Below are 22,930 nucleotides of genomic sequence, written 5' to 3' on the forward strand. Positions count from 1 at the left end.
TCTATCCTATAGTTTTGAGTTTCAAAGTCATTTTTATGAGATAGCCAAATGTTCTTATTATTATCACTAACATTTTTTTATTTGTTCATTTATTCATTTTTAAATTTAAACTTTCCATTTCTGGCGCAAATCGGTTTCCATACTGAGGTTCTAACTGAATTTTGGATGACATGATCTGTAATTGAAACTGTTCCACTTCGGTCCGCTGGGGGCGCTGTGGTGCTGCTGCGACGTGAGAGTCAGAATGTAACTGTCGGCTCTGCGCTGCCCGTGATGTGAACAGTCAAATCATAATGGCGACTGCTGGAACAGCAGATTCGGGATCAACAGCCCCGACAGGTATTTACTCTCGAACTAACCCTTCTTTGCTGTCTGCAAACGAACTTTTAAACAGGTGCATTTGATCTTTCTGTGCCGATTCAAACGCTGTGATACATTGTCACTGGATTTCTCAAGAACCGGTTAGCCGATTAGCTCATTAGCATCGAGGTACTCAAGCCTAACAAATGAACCAACCGTTGATTAGCGTCCTACTCCACTGATGATGAAGCTTCGTTCTTATTATATTACGTAGTTGATCAAATGAAGCATTGCTGGAAAGCCCCTGCTATTTCCATTGCAAAGTCTTTCTGGACAAAGTAGAATTTAAATAAAGGATTTCTGGAACCATGTTGGCTTCACCGTTGTGTTATAAAGCCGGTCAACATCGTTTACCTCAGATTATTTGTGCCGACGAGTAATTCGGACGAATATGAGGTGTTATGAATATCGGTTTGTTGAAGAGTACATGATATGGACATGTTAAGTGATTGTAAGTCTTTAAATATACTGGAAAATATGCTTAAAACTGTACCGCCTGTTACACCCCTCTACCTCCCCTGTGTCTCACTATGCCTGGGATAGTCTAGGTGAAGTTTTCTAGTATGCACCTTACATTTTGTACATTAATTCGAAATCTGTTTCTTTAAACGCTTATTTAGTATGTGATTTTAAAGATTGAATGTGATTTTTATGGTTATGCAATTAATGTGTAGGCGTGTTTTTTAAACTAATGACAGATTTTAATAATAGTCTCTAACTTTAGATGCTTTGAAAATTCGTCCTATTCTTTTTGTGGCCAAAGGGACGCAGATGGGTCGTGGGTAGTTCAAGCGCTTCTAGAGGTTTCTTTTTTCTGATGAATGGACAGATGATGTCCATGCTGCATTTTGCTAATCCAGTTAGTTGTGCGTCACATATTAGCGTCTCCGTGCGTAGAGGAGTTGCCCCAACCTTCGTAGCCACTCAGTCTGAATCAGTGAATAAAAATAGTGGCTACAGAGCCCTCTTCTAGCTCCCACATGGCTGAGAGCCCTCAACTGCACTAATACAAGTTACAGCATTCTGTAAATCACACACACACACGGGTTTGAGTGACAGTAACATAATGTTGTATTCCTACTAACCCTTTCTGGCCTTGTTTCCTTATCAGTCCAAGAACCAGTGGCACAAAATTATGTTAGAAGAGTGTGTATCCCATATTATTGCCTTGTGTGGGCTGCAGGCTACATGTGAACAAGGTTGGCAGGGAGTTGTTTAGTATACAGAGAGGAACAGATGGTTAGCTATTGTGGTAGGGCCTGTCACTGACAAGCTCGAGTCATTGTGAAGTAATTGGGTTGGGTATCTATTGTGAATGTTCCATGACTGTTGATGGTGGTATTTATCAAAAAATGATTTACATTTTTGCAGAACCAAAGCTGTCTTCTTCAAATACATCATTTAATGGGACTAAAAGGCTGAACCCAGTTTGGCTTATGTTACTGCTCAAAGTAAAATCTTTTTTACCACGAATTAGGTACCATGTTAAGTGTTTTTTTGAATACCAGTTAAAAACAGGCTGATCACATCCTGCTCCACAGATATTAGGACTCAGTTCTGGAGAAGAGCATTGCAGCGAGGTACTTGCATGGGTGTGCGTGAGTGTTTCTGTGTGCGTGAGCAGAAACTGCATCAGTAGTGATAATATAGTGGGTGCCTTTACATAATGAGGGGGGAATGTGGGCAGAGTGATGCTCATTGTTTCCTGGAGGATTGCTGTGTGTGTGTCCTTGTTAACTGAGAAGAGATGCATGGCATTCAGTGATTCTGGCTCATTATTAACACTCCCACCTCTCTTGGGTTGAAGTGTGCTCTCACTGTCTGTGCATGGTCTGGACTGAATCTGCTGGGCGTAGATTAATTTGCACTCACAGGATCGTTACTACAGGTGGACAGTGTTCCCAGCATCTTTTGTTTATATTGACCTGTCGTGCTGCAGCATTGAAGTGGATGTTGCCATTGGTTACAGGCTAGAGGTTCTTGCACAGTGGGCGAGATAGTAGGTTTAAACAGCAAGTTTACATAAGGATACAGGATATCAAGTTAAGTATTACTTCGTTATCGTTGTGTGCCCTTTTACAATAAGTACTGTGTGTTGCTGCTTTGTTATCTTGCTAACTTAAAGGCATAAACTTATAAGTATAGGTCTTTTATTTCAATCTTATTTCTTATCTTTGGTATAAAAGCCAACATTTTACATTCGTGCAGAGGTCTTTGCTAGGTGGTGACTGGACCTTTTTAAAATATGTCAACTTACCCTCAAGAGACCACTCCTATGCTCATGATCAGATCCTTAATGGTCTAAAAAAGATCAAAATTGCCTCTTCAATAATCTTCAGTAATCTTCTTCTTGAGATAAAGACTGTTATTAAATTTGGAGTAAAGCTCTTTATTTTGTGGGATCTAGCCCTTCTTGAGTGCACGAAGTCTGCCTTCCAGTTATTGGACAGAGCTCTGTGCTCTCAGTTACTGGCTGTTTGCTCTTATTCTTATCTTAGCCTTTCCCACGTTTGCTAGTCATTCTTTCAGCCTTTTTGCATTCATATTTCTGTTGTTTATGTGTAACATGTGGAAAAATACTATGGATGTCAATCCATGTCAGTAACTACCAGAATTATGACGGAGTTAACAAGTTTTTTTTTAGACATGAGGGGCTACTTTTAAATTTCCCCAGCCAGAAAGTGAAGCATTTTTTTTTTTTTTTTTATGTCAACGATGCTTGAACGCAGCATTCAATGCAGACTGTCCTGGGCCCTGTTCTATTAAGCAAGTTCAGCCTAGCGAGATAGCCTTGGAGCTACCTCGCTGAACTGAGCGCGGTAGCCGGCGGTCTCGCTACACGGTTTTACGACGCTGGTTATCAACCTCATAAGTGGATCCAGCTAGGCAATGAGCGCGTGCACGCATATAAGGCGGAGCCCGCTGCATCTGACCAATCGCGAACATGGAGCAGTCTGGAGCGTCAGAGCAGGCCGGAGAGAGAAGGACCACATACTTCACACAGGAGGAGCAGGAGGTGATCATGAGGAAGTTTGACGAGGTGAAACATGTAATTAGCATTAAAAGCAGCACTGTCGACGCTGCTAAAGGGAGTGCTGGCAGAAAATTGCTGACAATCTAAATGCGTAAGTGTAGTGCAAAAAAAATCTTTTGTGCCATTATCATCCTGAAACAGAACTGTTCAACATGCACTTTTACTGTAACATGCAACATACCTAATTTATTTCTTAGATGAATTTATTCATTTGTTTATTCCTATCATGTTTACATTTTTGTGTGATATGTAGCCCACATGAGCCCTACATGAATTCCTGTCACAATTTTAATATGGGTGATAAAATATTGTCACGGAACATAAGTGTTGGCATTGAAGATCTTATTAAGGTAATGGGAGTTCTTCATTCCCTTTAACTACCTGTAGAAAGTGTCATGTACTACCAACCCCTCCCTGGAAAACCGGTAACTCTCATAAAGGTGGTCATCCGAAAAAGCCCCTCTCGCGCCCCCTGCTCCTCGGACAATGCGAGCTCCGATGTCTACGGGATCCTCTAAGAACGGACAAGCCATTTTTTCGTGAGGGCTCATTGGTCAGTGGGCGAGGTTTTTATAATCCGTGAGTTCAATCTGGAACCTTACCTGCCCCTGGAGCAGGTTAGCCGTTCAGCGTACGTTGCCATGGAGACTCGCCTCGCTGAGGAGTGATCCCGTGTCGTAGAACAGGGAATCCGGAACCTATCCTCAAAGCTACCTCGCTAGGCAGTAATCCTGCTTCGTAGAACAGGGCCCTGGTCTTCTAGTGGGAGTGGGGCGCTGCCATGCTGACAAAAATACAAATGTTATCGGGACTAGTCATTGTACTATCGGAACTGTCAGAATGACTTAATAATTTCCTGTTATCAACCCGATAATTATTGGTCCAGCAGTTATCGTGCACCCCAAGGCTCACTCCCCTGTCCTTTTTTTAATAGAAGTCATTTTGGGGAATTTTATGCCTTCAGATGGATAGTAGAGAAGACAGTGGATTAGAGGTCGACCGATATGGGTTTTTTGGGGGCCGATGCCGATGCCGATGCTTTCCAAATTTGGGCAGCCGATGCCGATATGCATAGCCGATTTTTCCAATTTGATATTCAGGCCGATTGTTAAATAAATATATATTTATCACATTTTTGTGAAACGCAGCAATTTCTGAGCAACTAAAAGAAATCTATTACAACAAGTCGTGTCCAGTCCTCTGAACATTTATTCAGCTTTCAAAACAATGAAATATTTTGTCTGAGTAAACACACAATGTAACAAGCAGTAGTAAACATTCACACTCTTCTTAAAATGTCAAAAAAGAAATTTAAACTTATTAATATAATTTGAACAAAAGTATGTAATGTATCCAAGTGGTTCCACAAGTTTGAAGGCTCATCTTTTTTGTGCCTGATCAAAAATTGCGTCATTTTATACAACGGATCAAAAATCGGCTTTTTAAAAGAAAATACGGCCGATGGCCGATGGAGACAAATGTCCAAATATCGGCCCGATATATCGGCCAGCCGATATATCGGTCTACCTCTACAGTGGATAGAGCAGGAAACAGGGCAGGAGTGGGGTGTGACATGCAGGAAGGAGGCTGGATTCGAACCTAGGCCATCTGCGCTCCATCCTTAGGAGAGTCCTTCTGCGTGACCTGATCATTTTAGCAAGATCTCGTATTTTTAAAACAGCCCATTTGGAGACGTTTAAAGACAGATTCAGGAATTTCTACAAAACATTCATGTGAAGGGATTTGAAAATCTGCACGCATTTAGTTAGGACATCCAATATAGTTTTTCTTCTATATTCATAACTAAAACAATGGAAAGCATCATACCCCCCTTTTTAATATCAACACAGGCACACAGATACTCTTTTGACTTGACGGCACAGTTCATACAGAATGCAACTTTTTGCACATGCTTCTAAATTAGACAGTGCCTTTAGCTTGTTTGCAACGATCAAGAGATCAATCAGACCTTTACTTTTTTTGTCCTTCTACCAAAGTTTGACCGCATACAGCTTTTCAAAAAGGGGGAGTTTGATATTGTGGCTTGACCCTAACACAAGCCTGCTTCATACAAGGGTCTGGTATCTTAAGCAGTAAATGCAAAATGGTTTGTCTTTTAGGATTTACTGTAAGCACATCTTAACTAAAATCATAAAAGTTACAGTGAAACACAAAGTAGGCTGTATTTTTAAATGAGGCAGTGCAGAGAAGACACACATCCACAGGGACCTGGTGAATCTGGAGCAGCCGGCTCAAGGGAGAAGTAGTTCCAGTTCACAGTGAGCTGTTGTATAGAGGACAGCAGTCAGTAACTGTGTCCACATTTAGGTACGCTGCTTGATATTGGCCTCATAGTCATCAGCCAAAACTACAAATAGCCCAGCTAATTAACCAGCAGAGGGATTCATTAACAAATTCTTTCATGTTCAAAGTTGCAACCTCAAATTCTTAAATCGTTTTAGGAATCCAAATTTCTGACTGCAAACAACAAGAGTACCACATATTTTGATCAAAAATGGAACAGGGTATTCCTGAAGGCATTGATTTTTCCTTTTATCAAGAGAAAGTTTATTTTTTGTCCAGTAAACCCTTTCTCTTCACTTCTTTCTCTGTCTTTAGGGACCAGTGGGATCCGAAAAATGGCCCCTCAAGAGGTAAGGGCATCAGTAACGTTATCGCAGAGTTGGAAAACACCTCTGTGTTTTGCATTGTTTGGAGTAATGTAAATGTTGATGCAGTAGGCCCCGAGGAGAGAAGAAGAACAGGTTCAGAGAGTTTAAGTTTGGACTCATGCAACCATGTGACATCTGTATGTTATTATAAGTTGTTGAAGTAAGGGGAGTTGGGCAGTTGTGTTGTCTACACACAGGTGAACACAGGTAAAGAAATGCTTGTAAAGGTAACAGGTAGCTAACAGCTTCTACTTTCCCAGCCTGTATCTCCAGGGTTTGTGAAAAAATAGGCACAGTACATTTCATGAAAATAAAATAAAATAAAAATAAAATATGAAACTCTTTGCAGGCAGGAGGGTTATTTCAACTACAAACTGAGGCAGACAATAACATATTAAAAAATGAAGTCACACACTGAGAAAACTTAATGTAAAAGTGAATCACTTGAAGGCAAAGGCAGGAATTCTTTCAACCACTACCCCTGTATTATAAACCAACCCTTGTGGAGCATTAGCAAGCTTTAGCCTCCTGTTAGCTGGGTTAGTATAACTCGATATGGCTGTCATGTGGAGATATTTATCTCAGTGTTGCTTGTAGCTTTAAATACAGCTTGCTCTTTGTCTCTGGTGTGCAAAAGCATAAACTGTGTTTTTCTCCCGGCCTTCTGCCCCTCCCGTCAGATGCCAGGCTCCTCAGGCACGACTCAGAGTATGAAGAAGACCATTGGACACCGGGGCGTTGAGACCACCACGGGAGAGACCACCTATAAAAAGGTTGGAACGGGGTTAGGGGTTGGGGTGGTGTTGGGTGGTCACTGACCCCTGTTTTTTCTTTGGGAGACACAACACCTAAAGAGGGGGTATTGTGCTTGTTTTGGGCTGTGTACTGTCTGTCTGTAGCTCCCCTGTAGAAGCGTAACAGAATGTACAGCTTCAATAATCCCTTTTTTTTCTCACATCAGTGTTTTACAAAAACCCTGATATCAGCCTCAGTATGAAAAGCTTTGTTTTGGCTGCTGTCTCTCTAAGGCTTCCCACTCTACAAACCCGCTCCTCTCTGGTTGGCAGGGGGAGTGATGATGAGACCTTGGTGTTTGAGACCCACCCTTTTAAGTGTGTTTGTCAAATTAGGAGAGTCCTAATGCAATATGTTGTCATTTTAGAAAGTCTTTTAACCCATTCAGACCAATGAAACATTTATGCCGATTTACCTTTAACGCCGGATGCTGCAATCACACGTTCATCCCTTTTCAAACCAGATGAAACCTTCAGGCTTTTTTTTTTAGATGCCATCATTGATCTCAGCTGTCATAAAGCTGGTTGTAAACAGAAATGAAAAATAACTCAAGCTTTACACTTTCTACATGAATGTTAAAAAAATTCCAAAACATGTATGTCATTACCCCCATGTATTCCTGGAAATCAGAGCGCATTTCATGAGTCACCTGTCTGAAACAACCCACATGTCGCATCCAGCTTTAAAGGTAACAACACTGCAATTTGAGCAGTTTACAGCCAGATTCAGGGATTTCTACAACAAATGAATGCAGTGGTCTAAAAGTCTGCAAATAATCAGTTAGGACATCTAGCAGTGTTATTTTATATCCTTATTTAAAACATGGGGAAGCATATCTTTTACACTGTGGTAAAAAAAGAAAAGATGTCAAGTGTTACCTTCTATTCAGTATTTTGTGTGTCTCTCTTTCATGGATGCTCTAAAAGTAGAGTGAAAGAGCAGACATCACAGCGTTACGAACTGTTTGTTCCAATATTTACTGTTCCCTTGTCTGACCTCTCTAGACCACATCATCTGCCCTAAAAGGTGCCATCATGCTGGGTATTGCTCACACTGTCGGCAGCTTAAGTCAAAAGGCAGAAAGGGATGTTCTCATGCAGGACTTTGTGGTGGTGGAAAGTATCTTCTTCCCCAGGTTGGTATCAGAGGTTGTACTTGATTAAATATGGTGGGTTTGTGTTATTTGGTTTCATAGAGTTAATGCCTCTCCTGTCTTTTCTTTTCTCATGTTTTCAGTGAAGGAAGTAACCTGACCCCTGCTCATCACTACAGTGACTTTCGCTTCAAAACATATGCTCCTATTGCCTTTCGCTACTTCAGAGAACTCTTTGGCATCCGGCCAGACGACTACCTGGTTAGTATTTACACCAAACATGCCCTGCTGTGTCCTCAAACAGTGGCCCCTGTTATTGGATTTAAACACTGCTACTTAATGTCTTTGCAGAATGGGTAACTGCTGGGTTTTAGCCAGAATCTGGCCGTAAATTGTTCTACTGTTAAGGGAAAAAAAGGGACACAAAATGCTTTATCATCCATCTTAACTGTCACTGTGCTGTGCAAGACGATTTTTTGATTGTGCGACTCCCAGAGATTTCCATTTTCACCCCAGGTTTAGGAAAATCAGACTTAAGTCCAGTCCTACATCACTATGTTTCGATTGGATACTAACACAAGCGCATTTTACTTTTGTAGTACTCTCTGTGCAATGAGCCGCTGATTGAGTTGTCTAACCCTGGAGCAAGCGGGTCCCTCTTCTACGTGTCAAGTGATGACGAGTTTATCATCAAGACTGTACAGCACAAAGAGGCAGAATTCCTCCAGAAACTCCTGCCAGGATATTTCATGGTAAGCTTGTTGAAAGGCGAACATGATTGGGAGCACTTAAATCTTCACTGTCTGATGTCTGATCTATTGTTATCTCCTCTTTTGGCAGAACATAAACCAAAACAAGCGCACCCTGCTACCCAAGTTCTATGGACTGTATTGTGTTCAGGCAGGAGGCAAAAACATCCGTATTGTGGTGATGAACAATCTCTTGCCTCGCATCATCCCCATGCATCTCAAATATGACCTAAAGGGCTCCACATATAAGAGGCGAGCTTCCCCTAAGGAGCGAGAAAAGGTTGTTCCAATTTACAAAGACCTGGACTTTATTCAGGACATGCCTGATGGCCTGCTGCTCGAAGCCGACAACTACAATGCCCTGTGCAAGACCATACAAAGGGACTGCTTGGTGAGTCTCAAAGACTTTTTATTGGCTGATTGTTTTTAATTAGGGCTGGGTTGACAAAAACGATTCTCATTTTCAAAACTTGATCTCAATTCATAAAGTCCAATGATTGTGTTGTAAAACGGCACTACCTCCGCTGCAGAGCCACAGCTGGCTACGAGGCACTCGCCGCTAAGTGTATCAGTCCGCACGCAGCGTGCCAGATATAAACAAACGCAGGTAGTCTGCCAGGACGAAGAGACACGTTGAGAACCAGAGCTTTATTTGCGGTGTTTTTGTGTGAAAGTAACGCGCTGAAAATTCTCTAAAGAAAGCGTAAATGCAGACCGATATCAGAGTTTTTCGGTGGGAGTCCATTTATTTATGTTTTTGGTCAAGTAAAAAATGGCCCCGTCTGAGTGCAGAGGAAACCGGCAGAGGAGCAGGGAGGGGGTGTTTGGTGCGAGCGCCCTGGGCTTCTGCTGCACAAAAACACTGCTGTAGGGGTAATTTCTGCCCTAATCCTTGTGATAGGACCCAACTTGTTCCATCCCGGAGTATCACTTTAAGACCTGAGCTTTTGTCTGGTGTTTAATTTTTAATTCATCTTGCTATTTGGGATTAGTAAAACCTAATAAGTATAACAACTAAACTTGGTTTTTGTACGGGAAGTTTGATTATTTATGTTATGAGTTCTCTATTAGTTGTTTGTTAGTAGTGTTGTTGTACTTAAATACGTTGTTTTTTTTTCACTAAAATGGGTGTAATGTTGTGATTTCACCAAAAGATGATGTGGGCAGTGTCCCTGTATGTGGTTAATTGGTCAAAGTTCAGAAAATAAAGTATCATGGGTCTGAGGCAGAAATGTAATGTCCACATATGTGGACGCTGGGTCTTAAGAGGTTAAAACAGCCTAACAGGTACCTCGCTGGAAACCTCTCTGAGCCTAAACTCATTCCAGAGGGACAAAGGCAAAGAAGAAATCTGTGGTCTGAAAAATTCAGAGTTTGACTTTCGCTTTGGAAATAATGAGCGGCTCCTTCTTCTGCTCTAAAGAGAAGAGGAGAGACCACCTGAATTGTTATCAGTGTATGGTGTGGGAATGCATAAGGGCCCTGTGATATGGGTAGCTTATATGTCTAAGACATGCAAGCCTCAGCATATGCTGCAATCCAGACAATGCCTTTCGTGGAGGAAGGTCTTGTTTCTGCAGCAAGACGATGCCAACATATTTTCTACAGGTATCAAAGCAGCATAGCTCTGTAGTAGAAGAGTTCAGGTCTTGAACTGGCCTACCTGCAGTCCTGACTCATCAATCATGCAAAACATTTTGAGCATCATGAAACAAAAAATCTAACAAATGAAACCCTCAACTGCTGAACAGCTGAAATCCTTTATGGGAAGAAATGGGACATTTGAGTCCAGGTCCAAAAGTCCAGGAAGCATCCTACTAACATTTTATGTTCTTTTTGCAAAACACTGAATTGAATAAATGCTTGAAATGAATTGCAATCCATCAAATTCCCATTACATCTTAAGTTTTTATCATTCAACTTATCTGCAGTAACTCTTTTCGGAAAATAAATTATCATGCTAGTTTTATTTCTCTGTTGCGCTGCCTTAATTTAAGATATTTGATAAATCTGATTTTAAGTCATTAGTATCAAAACAATTGTGCAGGCAGGTATTTTTTCACTATCTTAATGAGATATTCTGTTGTTAATTCCAGAAGAAACATGTCCTCAGCTGTTAACTGTGCTGTTTTACTGCAAAGGACATGTATGTTTTTGTTTGTCCATAGAAGATGAATCCTGGTTTGTTAGAGGGTGTTTTTTTATCAGTTCACATTGAGCTGCAGAACCGCTTAACATCAACTGCTCGCTTTTAAAGAAATGACTCAAGCTTGCATGACACTGCAAGCTGATACTTTGTTTACTTTGAGGGATGATGCTTTTTCAGGGGATGAAAGAGACGGGCAGCATTTATCACTATGACAAGTGCGGGAAGCAGTGATCCTACATGAGTGTTGGTTTATCGGATTAAGGAAAGCTGAGGAACTTAAAAAAGAGAGACTACACATTGTTTATTTGTCAACATCTCTCTGTCAGATAGAGGCTAGTGCGTCTTTTTGGTGGCTTCATTGTTAATATCACTACTGTGGGCAACATAAGTTTACATTAGGCAGATATAAATCTGTTTACTACCAGTAAATTATTTTCCTCAGTCAGTTTATTTGAACTGTGTGTTGACTAAAGTATGAGCTACTTATTGCTGTGTGATCAGCTGTTTGTCTTGTGTAATGTTATGTAAGTGGCTGTGGCAAACATCATGAATGTTGTAGTGGACTGTCAGCTATGTGGTTATACAGTACGTCATTGTGAAAGACAACAAACCTGATCAACATTTTGTGTTCTGCTAATCATAAGTTTACTAAAATGTTATAATTTAAACTTTGTCAGAACATGTGAAATGAAAAATATCATGGTCATACTTCCTGTGGTCTAAATGTGAAAATTGCTCCCAATCAAACCAAAAAGTAAAACAACTAAACCTCCAGATACAACATAGTCATCATGTCAGCCTCCAGATGATGTTTTGCTTCTAATGATGGACATTACAACTTATTTATTTTATTTCATTTGCAGCTCTTGCAGAGTTTTAAAATCATGGATTACAGCCTGCTGATGGGGATCCATAACATGGACCAGGCCAGTCGGGAGCGGGAACGTGGTGGGGGCAATTCAGGGGACAGTGGAGGTTCAGAGGGAGCAGTGACCCCTGATCAGCGCCGGCCACAAGCCCAGAAAAGTCTTTACTGCACAGCCATGGAGTCCATCCAGGGGGAGGCTCGAGGGAAGGGAGTGTTGGACTCGGAAGACCAGTGAGTTTTGACTGCTAAACTAACAGCAGAGCTGAATTTTTGCACTTGTAGTTTCTACTGAAATATAAAGCATCAATTCATTTTCTCTGGATTTTTTTTTTTTTTTAGCATGGGCGGTATTCCTTCTCGCAACAGTAAAGGAGAAAGATTACTGATCTACATCGGTATTATTGACATTCTCCAGTCCTACAGGTTGGTTTCTAATGGCAGATTTTCTTGAAAATATTCTTCATGCATTCACTTTTGATAATAAAAAGACTACAGTCCTTCATTTGTCATTCATACAACATGACGTAAGTCTGTTCTTCTTGTTTCTTTTTTTTTGTTTTTCTTTAGGTTTATTAAAAAGTTGGAGCACTCCTGGAAGGCATTGGTCCATGATGGGGTAAGAGTTTATCATTGAGGATGTAAAACATGTTGGTTTACAATCTACAACCATTAACTGCTTGTTAATGACCACTTACCCTGAATTTCCAAGCAAAAGCAGAGAGAAGGCTCAAACCTTCTCCTGCAGCACTTTGTTGGCTGTAAGCATAGGACGCATTAACTGACTATCTCGGCCTTTGACAGATTTTTTGAGCAGTTATGCAAAAATCTGAAGGTTGTTGGTCACTTTGCCCTGATAAGAAACCTGAAAGTGATCCAGTCCATCACTTTCATTTTCACACAACCATTCATTAGTCACATATAGCGCCTGCAGTTGACCCCTTGTCCAGTTGGTGGCGAGCATGAATAATTAAATGGGTATTATGTTGTCATGTTGTTGCCACGGGTTGATGCTGAAAGCGTGCTTAAAATCTATGGAGGTGATGCATTGGGGCGCATCTGTGACCACTACGTGTCTGAGGCAGCCTCTCTTGCGTGTATCAGGATAGTATGCTCCAGGATTTCCTTCTGGTGAAGTGGTTTCTGGCAGGATCAGGAAACCCTTCTTTGAGAATCATGGTGACTTAATTACCTCACAGGGTGAAATGTTTCCAGACTTCAGAACGCTTACTGAAGTAGCACTGGTCATTCCAGTAACTAGCACAGCAGCAGGATGAGGTTTCAGCCTCTGTAAAACCAAAACAAACACACAAAGTTGGTTGTCTGAGGTTAAGACACACAACCTGATGCTGATCTCCTTTGCCGCTCTCTTTCTTGATGACCTTGATTACGCTAAAACAAGTATCCAAACTAAGTCCATGCAGCCCAGGAGACAGGTTGAAGCTTGGGCAAACAGGAATACAAAAAAAGATGGAAAAAACAAACTCAACTCGGAACTTCTCTTGAAAATAGTTCTGAGTTTTTTAGTTTAAGTAAAAAAAGCATATTCTGCCTGCTGGAAGAGCACTTTTTTTTCCATGACAAAGCTAGACATCCGGTTGGTATTATTATTCTTATTTCCTGTCATTTATGTATTATTTATCCATTATATTGTTTTCTGCCCAATAAGCATATAGTTTTCCTGTATACTTGATGTTGCAAGTTGTATTTGAGTATCTTTTGCGATTACATGCAAAAATATACAAGTCATAACTAAAAGCTCTCATCAGTTTTTTTTTAAATTGAGGGATCATTGTTCATTATGACAAAAGTTTTATGACCCTATTCATCAATGGACAGATATGGGAACAGTTTATTGGTGTTATAAGACTGGGCGTACGTAATATGAACAGTATTTACAAAACTTGAGATTTTGAGGGTTTTTTTATTTGTCTCCTCATAATCAGATGTCTGTGATATTTCAAGGGTGAATGCTAACGATGTGGTAAATTTTCTTTTGCACATACCTTACAGACATGGGTCATTTAGTAACTGTCTGATTCTCTTATACCACTGTAGGACACGGTTTCAGTTCACAGACCTGGCTTCTACGCAGATCGCTTCCAACAGTTCATGTGCAACACGGTGTTCAAGAAAATCCCATGTGAGTATCCAAACCAGTAACATTTTTAAGTGTCACTACCCTGGATTATTGATAATAATCAAAGGGATAAAGGTCTAGTCATTCATACAGTCTTGTTTCCACGTTCTCCAGTAAAACTATCACCTTCTAAGAAGAGCCGTGGCGGAGGCCAGGGGGGTCTTAGGAGGGCGCCGACTTTAGGAGGTCCTACCCCACTCTCCCATGCGACAGGGCCATCAGGAGACTCCAGAATAGTCTACCACAGCCACTTTAAAAGCACAGACTCAGAAGCAGACTGTGGTAAGATGTCACACGATGCAAGTACTCTTTAACTGCATCTTCGCTCATAATTCTACTCACAGCATTCTTCTTCTTCTCTTCTTTTTTGTCCAGGGGTGCAATCAGGCAGACCAGATCTTGTTCCTAGGACCCCCTCGCCAGTGGGAAATGCCGCTGACTGTGAAGCCAACCTATCCACCTCATCTCTAGGCAGCACAGGAGTTCCTTCCAGCTCTCCTCCCCTCCGGTAACTACAATAACGCATGAGTTAAATCATTCATCTGGCTCTGGCGCTTGATTATTGTTTTTCTCTGAATCCTTATCATCTCTGCAGGTCTGTTGGGGTGGAGGTGCACAAATCAGCAAACACAGATCTTGACCTGGGGGCTCCTCCCAGGTATCGTACTCAGTGGTAGCTCATAAAATGAAAGCCTCATCAAATTAAAAAAACAGATCCAAATTTGCCCTCCTTTTGTTTCCTTAAATATTTTTGTTTTTATTCCAGTTTGGTGATAGAAGGTGCTGCCGATAAACCAGGCAACTTGTCTGGAAACGAGGATGTGGTTTCCCTCTCAGACATTGTCCCTGAGACCAACATCTGTTTTGTAAGTGTAAACCATTAATTATTCAAGTTCATATTTCAAGCAGCCTGTTTCTGTTGTGCATTTATCAAACCTTTTCACATATGCTCTGTTTTATATTCAACAGTAAAAACAGAAAGTGCCATGAAAAGGCGAGGATGTTTCTGGATCCATTCAGGAGTGGATAGAAGACACTTGTCCAACATGGACCCTCTGCTGCATCTCTGTTGTTCTCACCTGTAGAGTCAATACAGGACTAGCTGGACAAAGCAGCGAGTTGCAGTAAAGGTTGTCACAATGAAGAAAGCGGTGTGTTGTAGGCTCTGGCTATTAACACCATCACCCATGTGCACAGATCTGCCACCAATTTCCCAAAGCCAAACAGTTTTTTGAACAAACTTGGAAGAAAGCATACAGCTCTAAATTGGCAGCTCTTTTGTAGCTTTAGCATCAAAAAAAAGAGAGGAAATATTTCTTATGCGCATCACATGAAGGACACTGTGGTGACACCACAGACAAAATAATTAGCAGTTTATCGTTAATAAAAAAACAAAACAAAACAGGCCAAGTTCACCAGTGAATGGTGAAGCAGTCACATTATCCCTGAGAGTTAGTCATCCACATTTCTGCAGTACAAAGCAGGAACACAAGAGCACACGAAGGGGAAAGTCTGCATTAGTAGGAGTGAATCGCTTCTTGTGTGCTCATGCACAGCCTAAAATGGGTTCACATCTTTGTGATTCTCATTCTTGATACTGTTACTGCACATCCATTTCCCCTCAGCACTCCTTATGCACGCCAAGCTACCAGTGCTCATTATTCAAATCATAACGTGCTGCTGTCGACTCTGCAATCATGTATGCATTTTTTTGTTCTGATTGTGGATGTACAGTGTTTTTGTTTTTGAAATGGCAGGAGAAACGGTGGAAACACCTACACGGTGATTTTATGTTTTATGTTTCTAAGTTATTATTCTGCTGGAAGCCACAGCGGTGCTGCAGAGATTTGACTGTGTTTCACCGCTTTATGTACGTCAAATTGTTTTTCTTATGCGGGAATGTGTCTTATAACGAACATGGCGGACCACATTTTTACACTCCTAAAAAAAAAAATCTCCCCCTCTGATGTGACCATGTGTGCTGGAGAATGGATGAATTGCAAGAGACAAGCATTACTCGTAGATGCTATCAAATGAAGTCTAGCTATGGAGCTACAAGAACAATTCCCAGCTTCTGACATTTGTCTGTGCCTTTCACACGTTCGCCCCTCCCAAACACGTGCTATGGAACTGACATTCTTTTACAGGTTAGTTTAGTACACTAACAGGAACCTGCCTTACCGTCACTACAGCGGAGTTCAACTAACTGCCATTTGTACATCTGAAACAACCATCCAGATGGCGGGTTCTTCAAACAAAAACAGATTTTACCACAAGCACCAGGCGTTAAAAGTTTTATAATGAAATGATAACGTATTGACACTTTTGAGAACAAAATATTGTTCAACGATATTACAAGTTCTGCAACATTTCAATTTTGATAAACAAGGCTCTGATAAATATGCGATATCATCAGAGGCCTTTTTTAAATGATCAGTTGCATTACTCTTCAAATACACCAGGTACATCTGCAGTCCAACTCGGTGTGGCGTGTTGACTGTGTTTGTCAACTCACACCAGCTGCGTGTTCAGTGCAGCAAGCCGCATGATTAACAGACAGCTTGAGTCGTGAGACTGAGAAGTTCCCGCGCTTCCCACTCCATCGATAAGTCTCTCTTCATTCATGTTGGGCTGTAAAACCTCAAACCTGTTGACTCCTGGTCTGGCTCCGCTCATTGTGTCTGTCGTTGGAGTCAAGCTAAACACGAACTGATTTTGACACAGTTTGTTTTATTTTGAAAGTCACTGGGTGTTTTAAGGTAGTTTCCAGTCATGACTCCCTTTCCCACTCCATCTTCCTTTTGCTGAATTTATGCGTACCAGTGTCCGGCAAAATATTACCTGCATATTACATGCGACCTGCAAGCTCTGCCATGCAGACAGACTGCAACTAAACGTATTCAGTGTAAGTTGAAAGATTGACTTGAATAGAAACCTAATCTGATCCATTGTCATGATGGAGCAGGGGCGGGCTGCAGACGCATCTGGTATATTTGGACTGTTATGGTCAACTTGCAAATAATAAAAAATAGGTTTCATTGCTTCTCTCTTAAGGACTTCTTAAAGTTGAAAAGTCTCTTTTCAATGAGAAAACAAAACGAACCATTTTTTCTGTTATATCCATCAATTGCTTGAATTTTAAGGTCATAAAGCTGACACTAAGGATCTGTGTTTTCACTTTGTATGAGATGGAATCAGTTGTGCATTGATCACTGTCCGTCTCGCTCTGGTTGCATGTTTCAGGAGTTAGAAGTCTGTGGTCTGTCAGCTCAGCTCTTCTGAATGAAACAAGAAGGATACATGTATCCTATTCATCATTTCTGCTGGCTGCAGAAATGCCAGCTGCCCACATCCACCCAGGACCAAGATCAGTGTAGCTATTGTTTTTAGATTCATTTCTTTATAGTGTTGAATAGCTTTTATTCCACAGTTGACTAAAAATCCCCCCTGCTTTTAATGTTTTTCTTTGGGCACTACACAAGCTGCTACAGTAGCTGTCTGTTTGTTTTTAGCCCTTATGAGGAGTTTATTAGTGAAGGGAAACTCCACATCCTAGATATGTTTTTATCTAATGAAGTCCTGATCATTTCTGAAAGGCACGTGGTCAGTGCAGCTGAGAGAGAGAAGGGGAAACGTGAGCGGTGAATGTAAGAAGAAGGAAAACTTCTTCTGCTCATTGTGCACGACTGAGGAAAAAGGACTGAGCCATGTTGTATTTAAAGGCAGTCGTGTGCCAAAGAGAAAAGAAGAGAGATCCCGTGAAAATGATAGTGACACTCCTGACTCTTATGTTGTATATGGTAATGACACTGGGATGACCTGTGTTTAAGGATCTCTCATTGGACTGGATTTTTGTCTTTTTTGGTCTTAATCATTTCATGTTTTAAAAACTGGATCTGACACAGTCCAAGTCCTGATAAATATTACCGTCATCAGAGAATTGGTTTACACTGTGGTCTCACACATTTCAAGACTGAAACTCCACATTCCTGTGAAATTTAAGTTAACTTACTACAATTGTTGAACTCCTAGAACCTGCTATGTTCCAGCTTTTGTGTAGTTGGGATTATATAAGCTTGGTATTAACTATTTCTTGTAAATGCTGACATGTAGATTATGAAATATTTTGACACATTCAATGGTTGAGTGTGATACAGCCACCAAAGAAAATACAGTGAGAAACTCCTCACTGAAAAAAAAAATCAGATTTACGTTTGACTCCTGTATTTTGGTGTCATTGCTATCATTTCCTTAACTAGCTGGTGCTGTGTGAATGCTGGAAGCTAACCAGTTTCATCACAGATGTTATGTACTACATGATGGCACAAGAGAAACATCACTCATTGGTGCTTTTAAAGTGACACTCAGCTTAGACACTACAGTTTATTTGAAGTAATGCAATATGAACCACAATCTGCAACCTATGACCTTTTAGAAAAATATTTATTAACGTGACTGATTGCTGCCGGCTGAATTGATGAAAGTTGTATTATATACCTTAGACGATTGTACAAATACTGTATACTGACAGAAGGATGTCTGAATCTTGATAGTGTATGTTGCCCATGAAGGAGAACTGTTTGACAATTTCACTTTTTATAGTTCATGTTTAGATTGTGATATGATAGATTCTCTTCATGATGATTCTGGGATGTTAATCTCCCACGCTTTTTTCTACATGAATGTTTCACATGGCTTCAGAGCCAACATTGCTGGTTGTCCTATATGCTTCAATTACTATATTTTTACTGTGTATAAAATGTGTATATGTACATAGGAGTCACGGAAATGCCTTCTCATGCAATATATGCTGCCTGTCCCTCCTGCCATGTTCCATTTATGTGGTGGTGATGTTTTCATGTCTTATTTTAAAGGATTAAACATATTTTCTAAATCATGGTTTTGGTGCTTTACTTGTATTTTGCAAACGACCCCTCTATTCTAAAAATTTTAAAAAGTTGTTAAAAAACTACTGTTTTATAACATTCTGCTTATTGCTGGATGCAGAAACACCAGAAACAAAGTTAAAAACAATAATTTTTACAGTTAAAAACAAACATGTTATTGAGATAGTTGAAACAAACTGCCTGAGTCTTAAAAGCTCACTCTTCTATCAGCACACACTTTACATGGAGGATTTTTTTAAATGAAAATATTTTTGCAGTTGGGTGAAAGACGTGGTCAGCTGGTAAAACTGATAATTGTCAATTGGTTTAACCAGTGTTTCTGATAAAAAAAAATCTGGTATTGTGCAGAAAGGTCCCCCATGAAGATGATTTTAGTAGTTACTACACTGTTAAAACTGAAACTTAAAATTATTTTATATCAACAGACCCCAAAGTAGAGGGAAAGCTCTGATATATACAATATGAAATGATATGGGGCCTGGGATACAGAATAATTTGTGTTCACAATATCAAAGAAAAGGTTTGCATTGAAAAAAAAAAAAAGCTTTTTTTTTTTTTTAATCCTTGTCTTTTCACTACTTTCTCAAATAATTTACTATTGTGTCTGACTTATACATTGGCATCAATATCTTTAGAATTAGGAGTAATATTGGGAATTACCATATATTTGTTGTATACAGCACAGTAAATAGCGCAGAGATTGCCTTTGAAATTAATGTCCTTTCCTAATGAAAAATGTCACATATAGCTGTTCCACAAAACAGGTTGATAAATCAGACATGTCCTTCCTAAAACCGTGTTTTAGAAGCAGCTGTCATATCTCCTGTTCAGACCCTCAGAATGAGACTTAACAACTTGAGTCAATCAACCACCTGTTGAAAACACCAGCGCTGAACACGATGGGGATAAGGGTTTATTGAGAATATTGACAAGGGGGATAATTAACAGCTAGCATTTTCTCAAACTCCGATGAAATGCAGGCACTTTGGTTTTTTTGTTTGATTTTATTTTGTGCATCTTTGAAATCAATTCCCTGTTTTTTAATTTCGTGAAATTTTGTGCCACAAAACCTTTTTACACCCCTAATATCTACTGACTTTCTCAGTACCAACATTATCAAGTTGAGAAATAAAACATTTTACATACACTTTGAGGTGCTATTACATAACAGATTATTTCATCAGTTAACTTAGATAATTTATGGGAAAGACAAATACCCAAGTGTCTTAAGATCTTGTTTAATCAAGTGTTTGAAAGGATATGCTTCATCATCCACTGTTTAACACAAAGTTACATAACTTCACTCGTCTTCCACATAAATATCCCCTGTGATTTCAAACTCCAGGGCTCTCCAGTTGAACACATTACCTGGAGTGAACGGTTTGTCCTCCACATAATTTTTAATCTCGGCACTGGAGAGCACATGGTCCCACATATGGACTTTGGTAATCATACCAACAAAACACTGATTGGCGTCGAAATCTCTCCCATAGGAGTCTTGCTCTTGGCCCAGGATGGTGATGGGAGTTTGGTTGATGGGTCCACTTCTGGTTTCCCTCATGATGGATGGCTTACCGTCCACCCACAGCTGAGCTAGACTAGTTCCAAACCTCCAGGTGGCACATATAGAGTGCCATGTGTTAGGTGGAAATGACAGTGATAGAAAGTATGCAGCTTTATCCAAAACATCTACCTCCATAGTGTCCACGTTGTCGAGCTTAAAGAGGGTAAAGCCGTCACTGAATGAGGGTGTTGACAAGGAGAAGAGTCCATAGTTCCTGGTAAGGTCTGTCTTAAATCTGAACAGACGTGCTTGCTGTTAGAAACTGGGGTATTTATTATTTATTTATTTTTACTGCTTATTACACAACAGGTTGGTTACCTCATACAGAGGGTCAGGAAGTGGAAATTGTTTTTGGTGGTGAGAAGTTTCACGTGATCTGTGGCAGTCTCTTTGGGGAACACAAACACTTTCCCTGTCAGATCTGCAAAGGAGTGAAATTAACAAACAAACGTGATCACAGGAGGACAGAACATGCACACAGATGAAATTATAGAAGATATAATGTCCTGTGATCATTATATTTATCAGTATCACACCATGGTGTCTTTTATGATATTCAGTACACCATAACCTAGGTTAAAAGCACAAGATGTTGCCATCATCATGATGAAAATAAAGACTCTTTCCATCTAGAATTCTTGCTCCATCATATCACATCTGTTGACTTTCACGTGTGTGTGTGTGTGTGTGTGTGTGTGTGGGAGGGGGGGGGTAACAAGGGTCAGTTGTAACACTTGCACTTGATTCACCCTTCCACAGTGAGGAAAAACACAATTTTAAGGATAAGAAATTGTTTTGTTTTGTTCAAATTATTTTTCTGATTACTCAGCCTGCTTTGTAGTTGAACTCATCAATCTTATTTAGCATTAATTCTAGGTTTTAGTATTAAACACACACGTTTGATTGTTGAAGCTAGTGAGCAGTTGCACCTTTTGTACAGTTTAATCATCATAAATGTTTAGATATTAGTTTATCCCAACCTGAGGCCAATAAGAAAATAGCAAAAACTTCTGTTTTTGGGGAGACTGAGATGTATATTAACTCTTGACAAAATGCACAAAAAATATTTCTAAATCAATTTGTTTATGATGTGTCTTTTGAGTAAAACTTGATCAGTTAGGCAGTTTTGGCAACCTGTGTAGTGATGTTTCAGTAAATATGCATTATTTTAATGCAAATACTTGTTTTAAAAATTGAGTAAAAGTTAAGATATTTTTCTCAACAAAACTTCTTGAAAATTAACAATGGATGTGCATGATTTCAGGAGACCAGCTATTTTGAAAGGGCCAAAATACAACTTCAGCTGCCTGTAGAGGAATGATAATTCTCAAGGGAGAAGAACCTTTTTTTGTTATATTTTTCAACAGGTTTTCAGGAAAACTATTTATCATGTTGATGAGATAGAGGTATTCTACTCTCAAGAATCAAATGTGGTATGATTGCCATTATGAGGTCTAGTCCTTTATTATGTAGAACCACAGCAGTTTTTTTTATAAAGTTTTGGGGATAAAAACAACAACAAAACTTTAAGAATCTTGAGTCATTGTCATGGTTCTTGTTTTATCATGTTACATTTCACTACAAAGTATGTTACAACTGATCCGGACTGTGGAGTCAATTGTGACATCTTACTCCTAGTTTTGGAGATTAAGCCATGCAGGTTTTTTTTTTTTTTTTTTTTTTTTAGTGTTGCAGAGGCATTTACTGGGTAATTTGATTGTACAGCAGTTTGAACACAATGGGTTATAAGAGCTCAAAGTTAAAGACAGAAATGTCAAAAAGGTTTCAACTGACCCTGGTCTCCCCTAAAGATTGACTTACCTTGGGGTGTTGCCCAACAAGTTGCCAGCATCATCATGGAAATAAAGAGTCTCTCCATCTGAAATTTCGAATAGTCAAGATATCAACAGCTATTGTAAATAGTTTTCCCCCTGTATTTGTATGGTAATGCTATGAAATTACTTTCCTAAACCAAGCTGATTTAGCTCAGGTGTTACTGTTTGACATCAACAAAAATTGCGAAGAAAAAGTTTTATTTCAATCAAAATTAAGAATACACACACATCCACACAGACACAGACACACACAGACACACACACACACAGACACACACACACAGACACACACACACACACACACACACACACACACACACACACACACACATCCACACAGACACACAGACACACACACACACACACACACACACACACACACAGAGAGAGAGAGAGAGAGAGAGAGAGAGAGAGAGAGAGAGAGAGAGAGAGAGAGAGAACAGAGAGACAGAGACAGAGACAGTCGAATTAGGAGTAAATAGAGTAACTCTAAGAACATGTCCAAAACTTCAAGTAGCATGAAGAAAGATAATTAGCAAACAACAGTCTGAACCTTTGGAGATACTGACTTGGAGATGTACAGATGTAGTAAAGCTTATTTTACCTTGGCTGCCAGCTCCTGTTCAGAAGTGTGGACGCTCTGGGTCTGTGCTGTTGGTGCCAATTTCATTTGAGAGAAATGTTTGTTCTGCTTTCATCACAGAGAACTATGGACTATTTCCCAACCACAACTAAACAGCAAAGTTGAATAACACACCACATGGTCA

At 40.0% G+C, this 22,930-nt stretch overlaps 2 protein-coding genes across 2 annotated transcripts; one reads left to right on the plus strand and one right to left on the minus strand.

Annotated features, from left to right (window-relative positions):
* The first annotated feature begins 237 nt into the window (after nt 1-237).
* pip5k1ab (phosphatidylinositol-4-phosphate 5-kinase, type I, alpha, b) lies at nt 238-18,729 on the plus strand. Its single transcript, XM_074683557.1, has 16 exons — nt 238-339; nt 6,014-6,048; nt 6,747-6,839; nt 7,866-7,996; nt 8,098-8,215; nt 8,554-8,706; nt 8,795-9,094; nt 11,716-11,951; nt 12,060-12,143; nt 12,288-12,336; nt 13,776-13,860; nt 13,972-14,139; nt 14,233-14,365; nt 14,453-14,515; nt 14,624-14,723; nt 14,827-18,729. Exons 1-16 carry the CDS (start codon nt 294-296, stop codon nt 14,827-14,829), a joined length of 1,797 nt encoding a protein of 598 aa, XP_074539658.1. The 5' UTR covers nt 238-293; the 3' UTR covers nt 14,830-18,729.
* A 1,335-nt stretch (nt 18,730-20,064) lies between these two features.
* LOC141800776 (serum amyloid P-component-like) lies at nt 20,065-22,207 on the minus strand. The gene is made up of 3 exons (XM_074683558.1): nt 22,150-22,207; nt 20,647-20,749; nt 20,065-20,563 (listed from the first exon to the last, which is right to left on the minus strand). The coding sequence occupies exons 1-3, from the start codon at nt 22,205-22,207 to the stop codon at nt 20,065-20,067; spliced, it is 660 nt and encodes a 219-aa protein (XP_074539659.1).
* Between the last annotated feature and the right edge of the window lie 723 nt (nt 22,208-22,930).

This window comes from Halichoeres trimaculatus, unplaced genomic scaffold, assembly GCF_033239565.1.
Source record: "Halichoeres trimaculatus isolate MK-OKI-2021-1 unplaced genomic scaffold, fHalTri1.1 fHalTri1_scaffold_12, whole genome shotgun sequence".
NCBI lineage: Eukaryota > Metazoa > Chordata > Actinopteri > Labriformes > Labridae > Halichoeres > Halichoeres trimaculatus.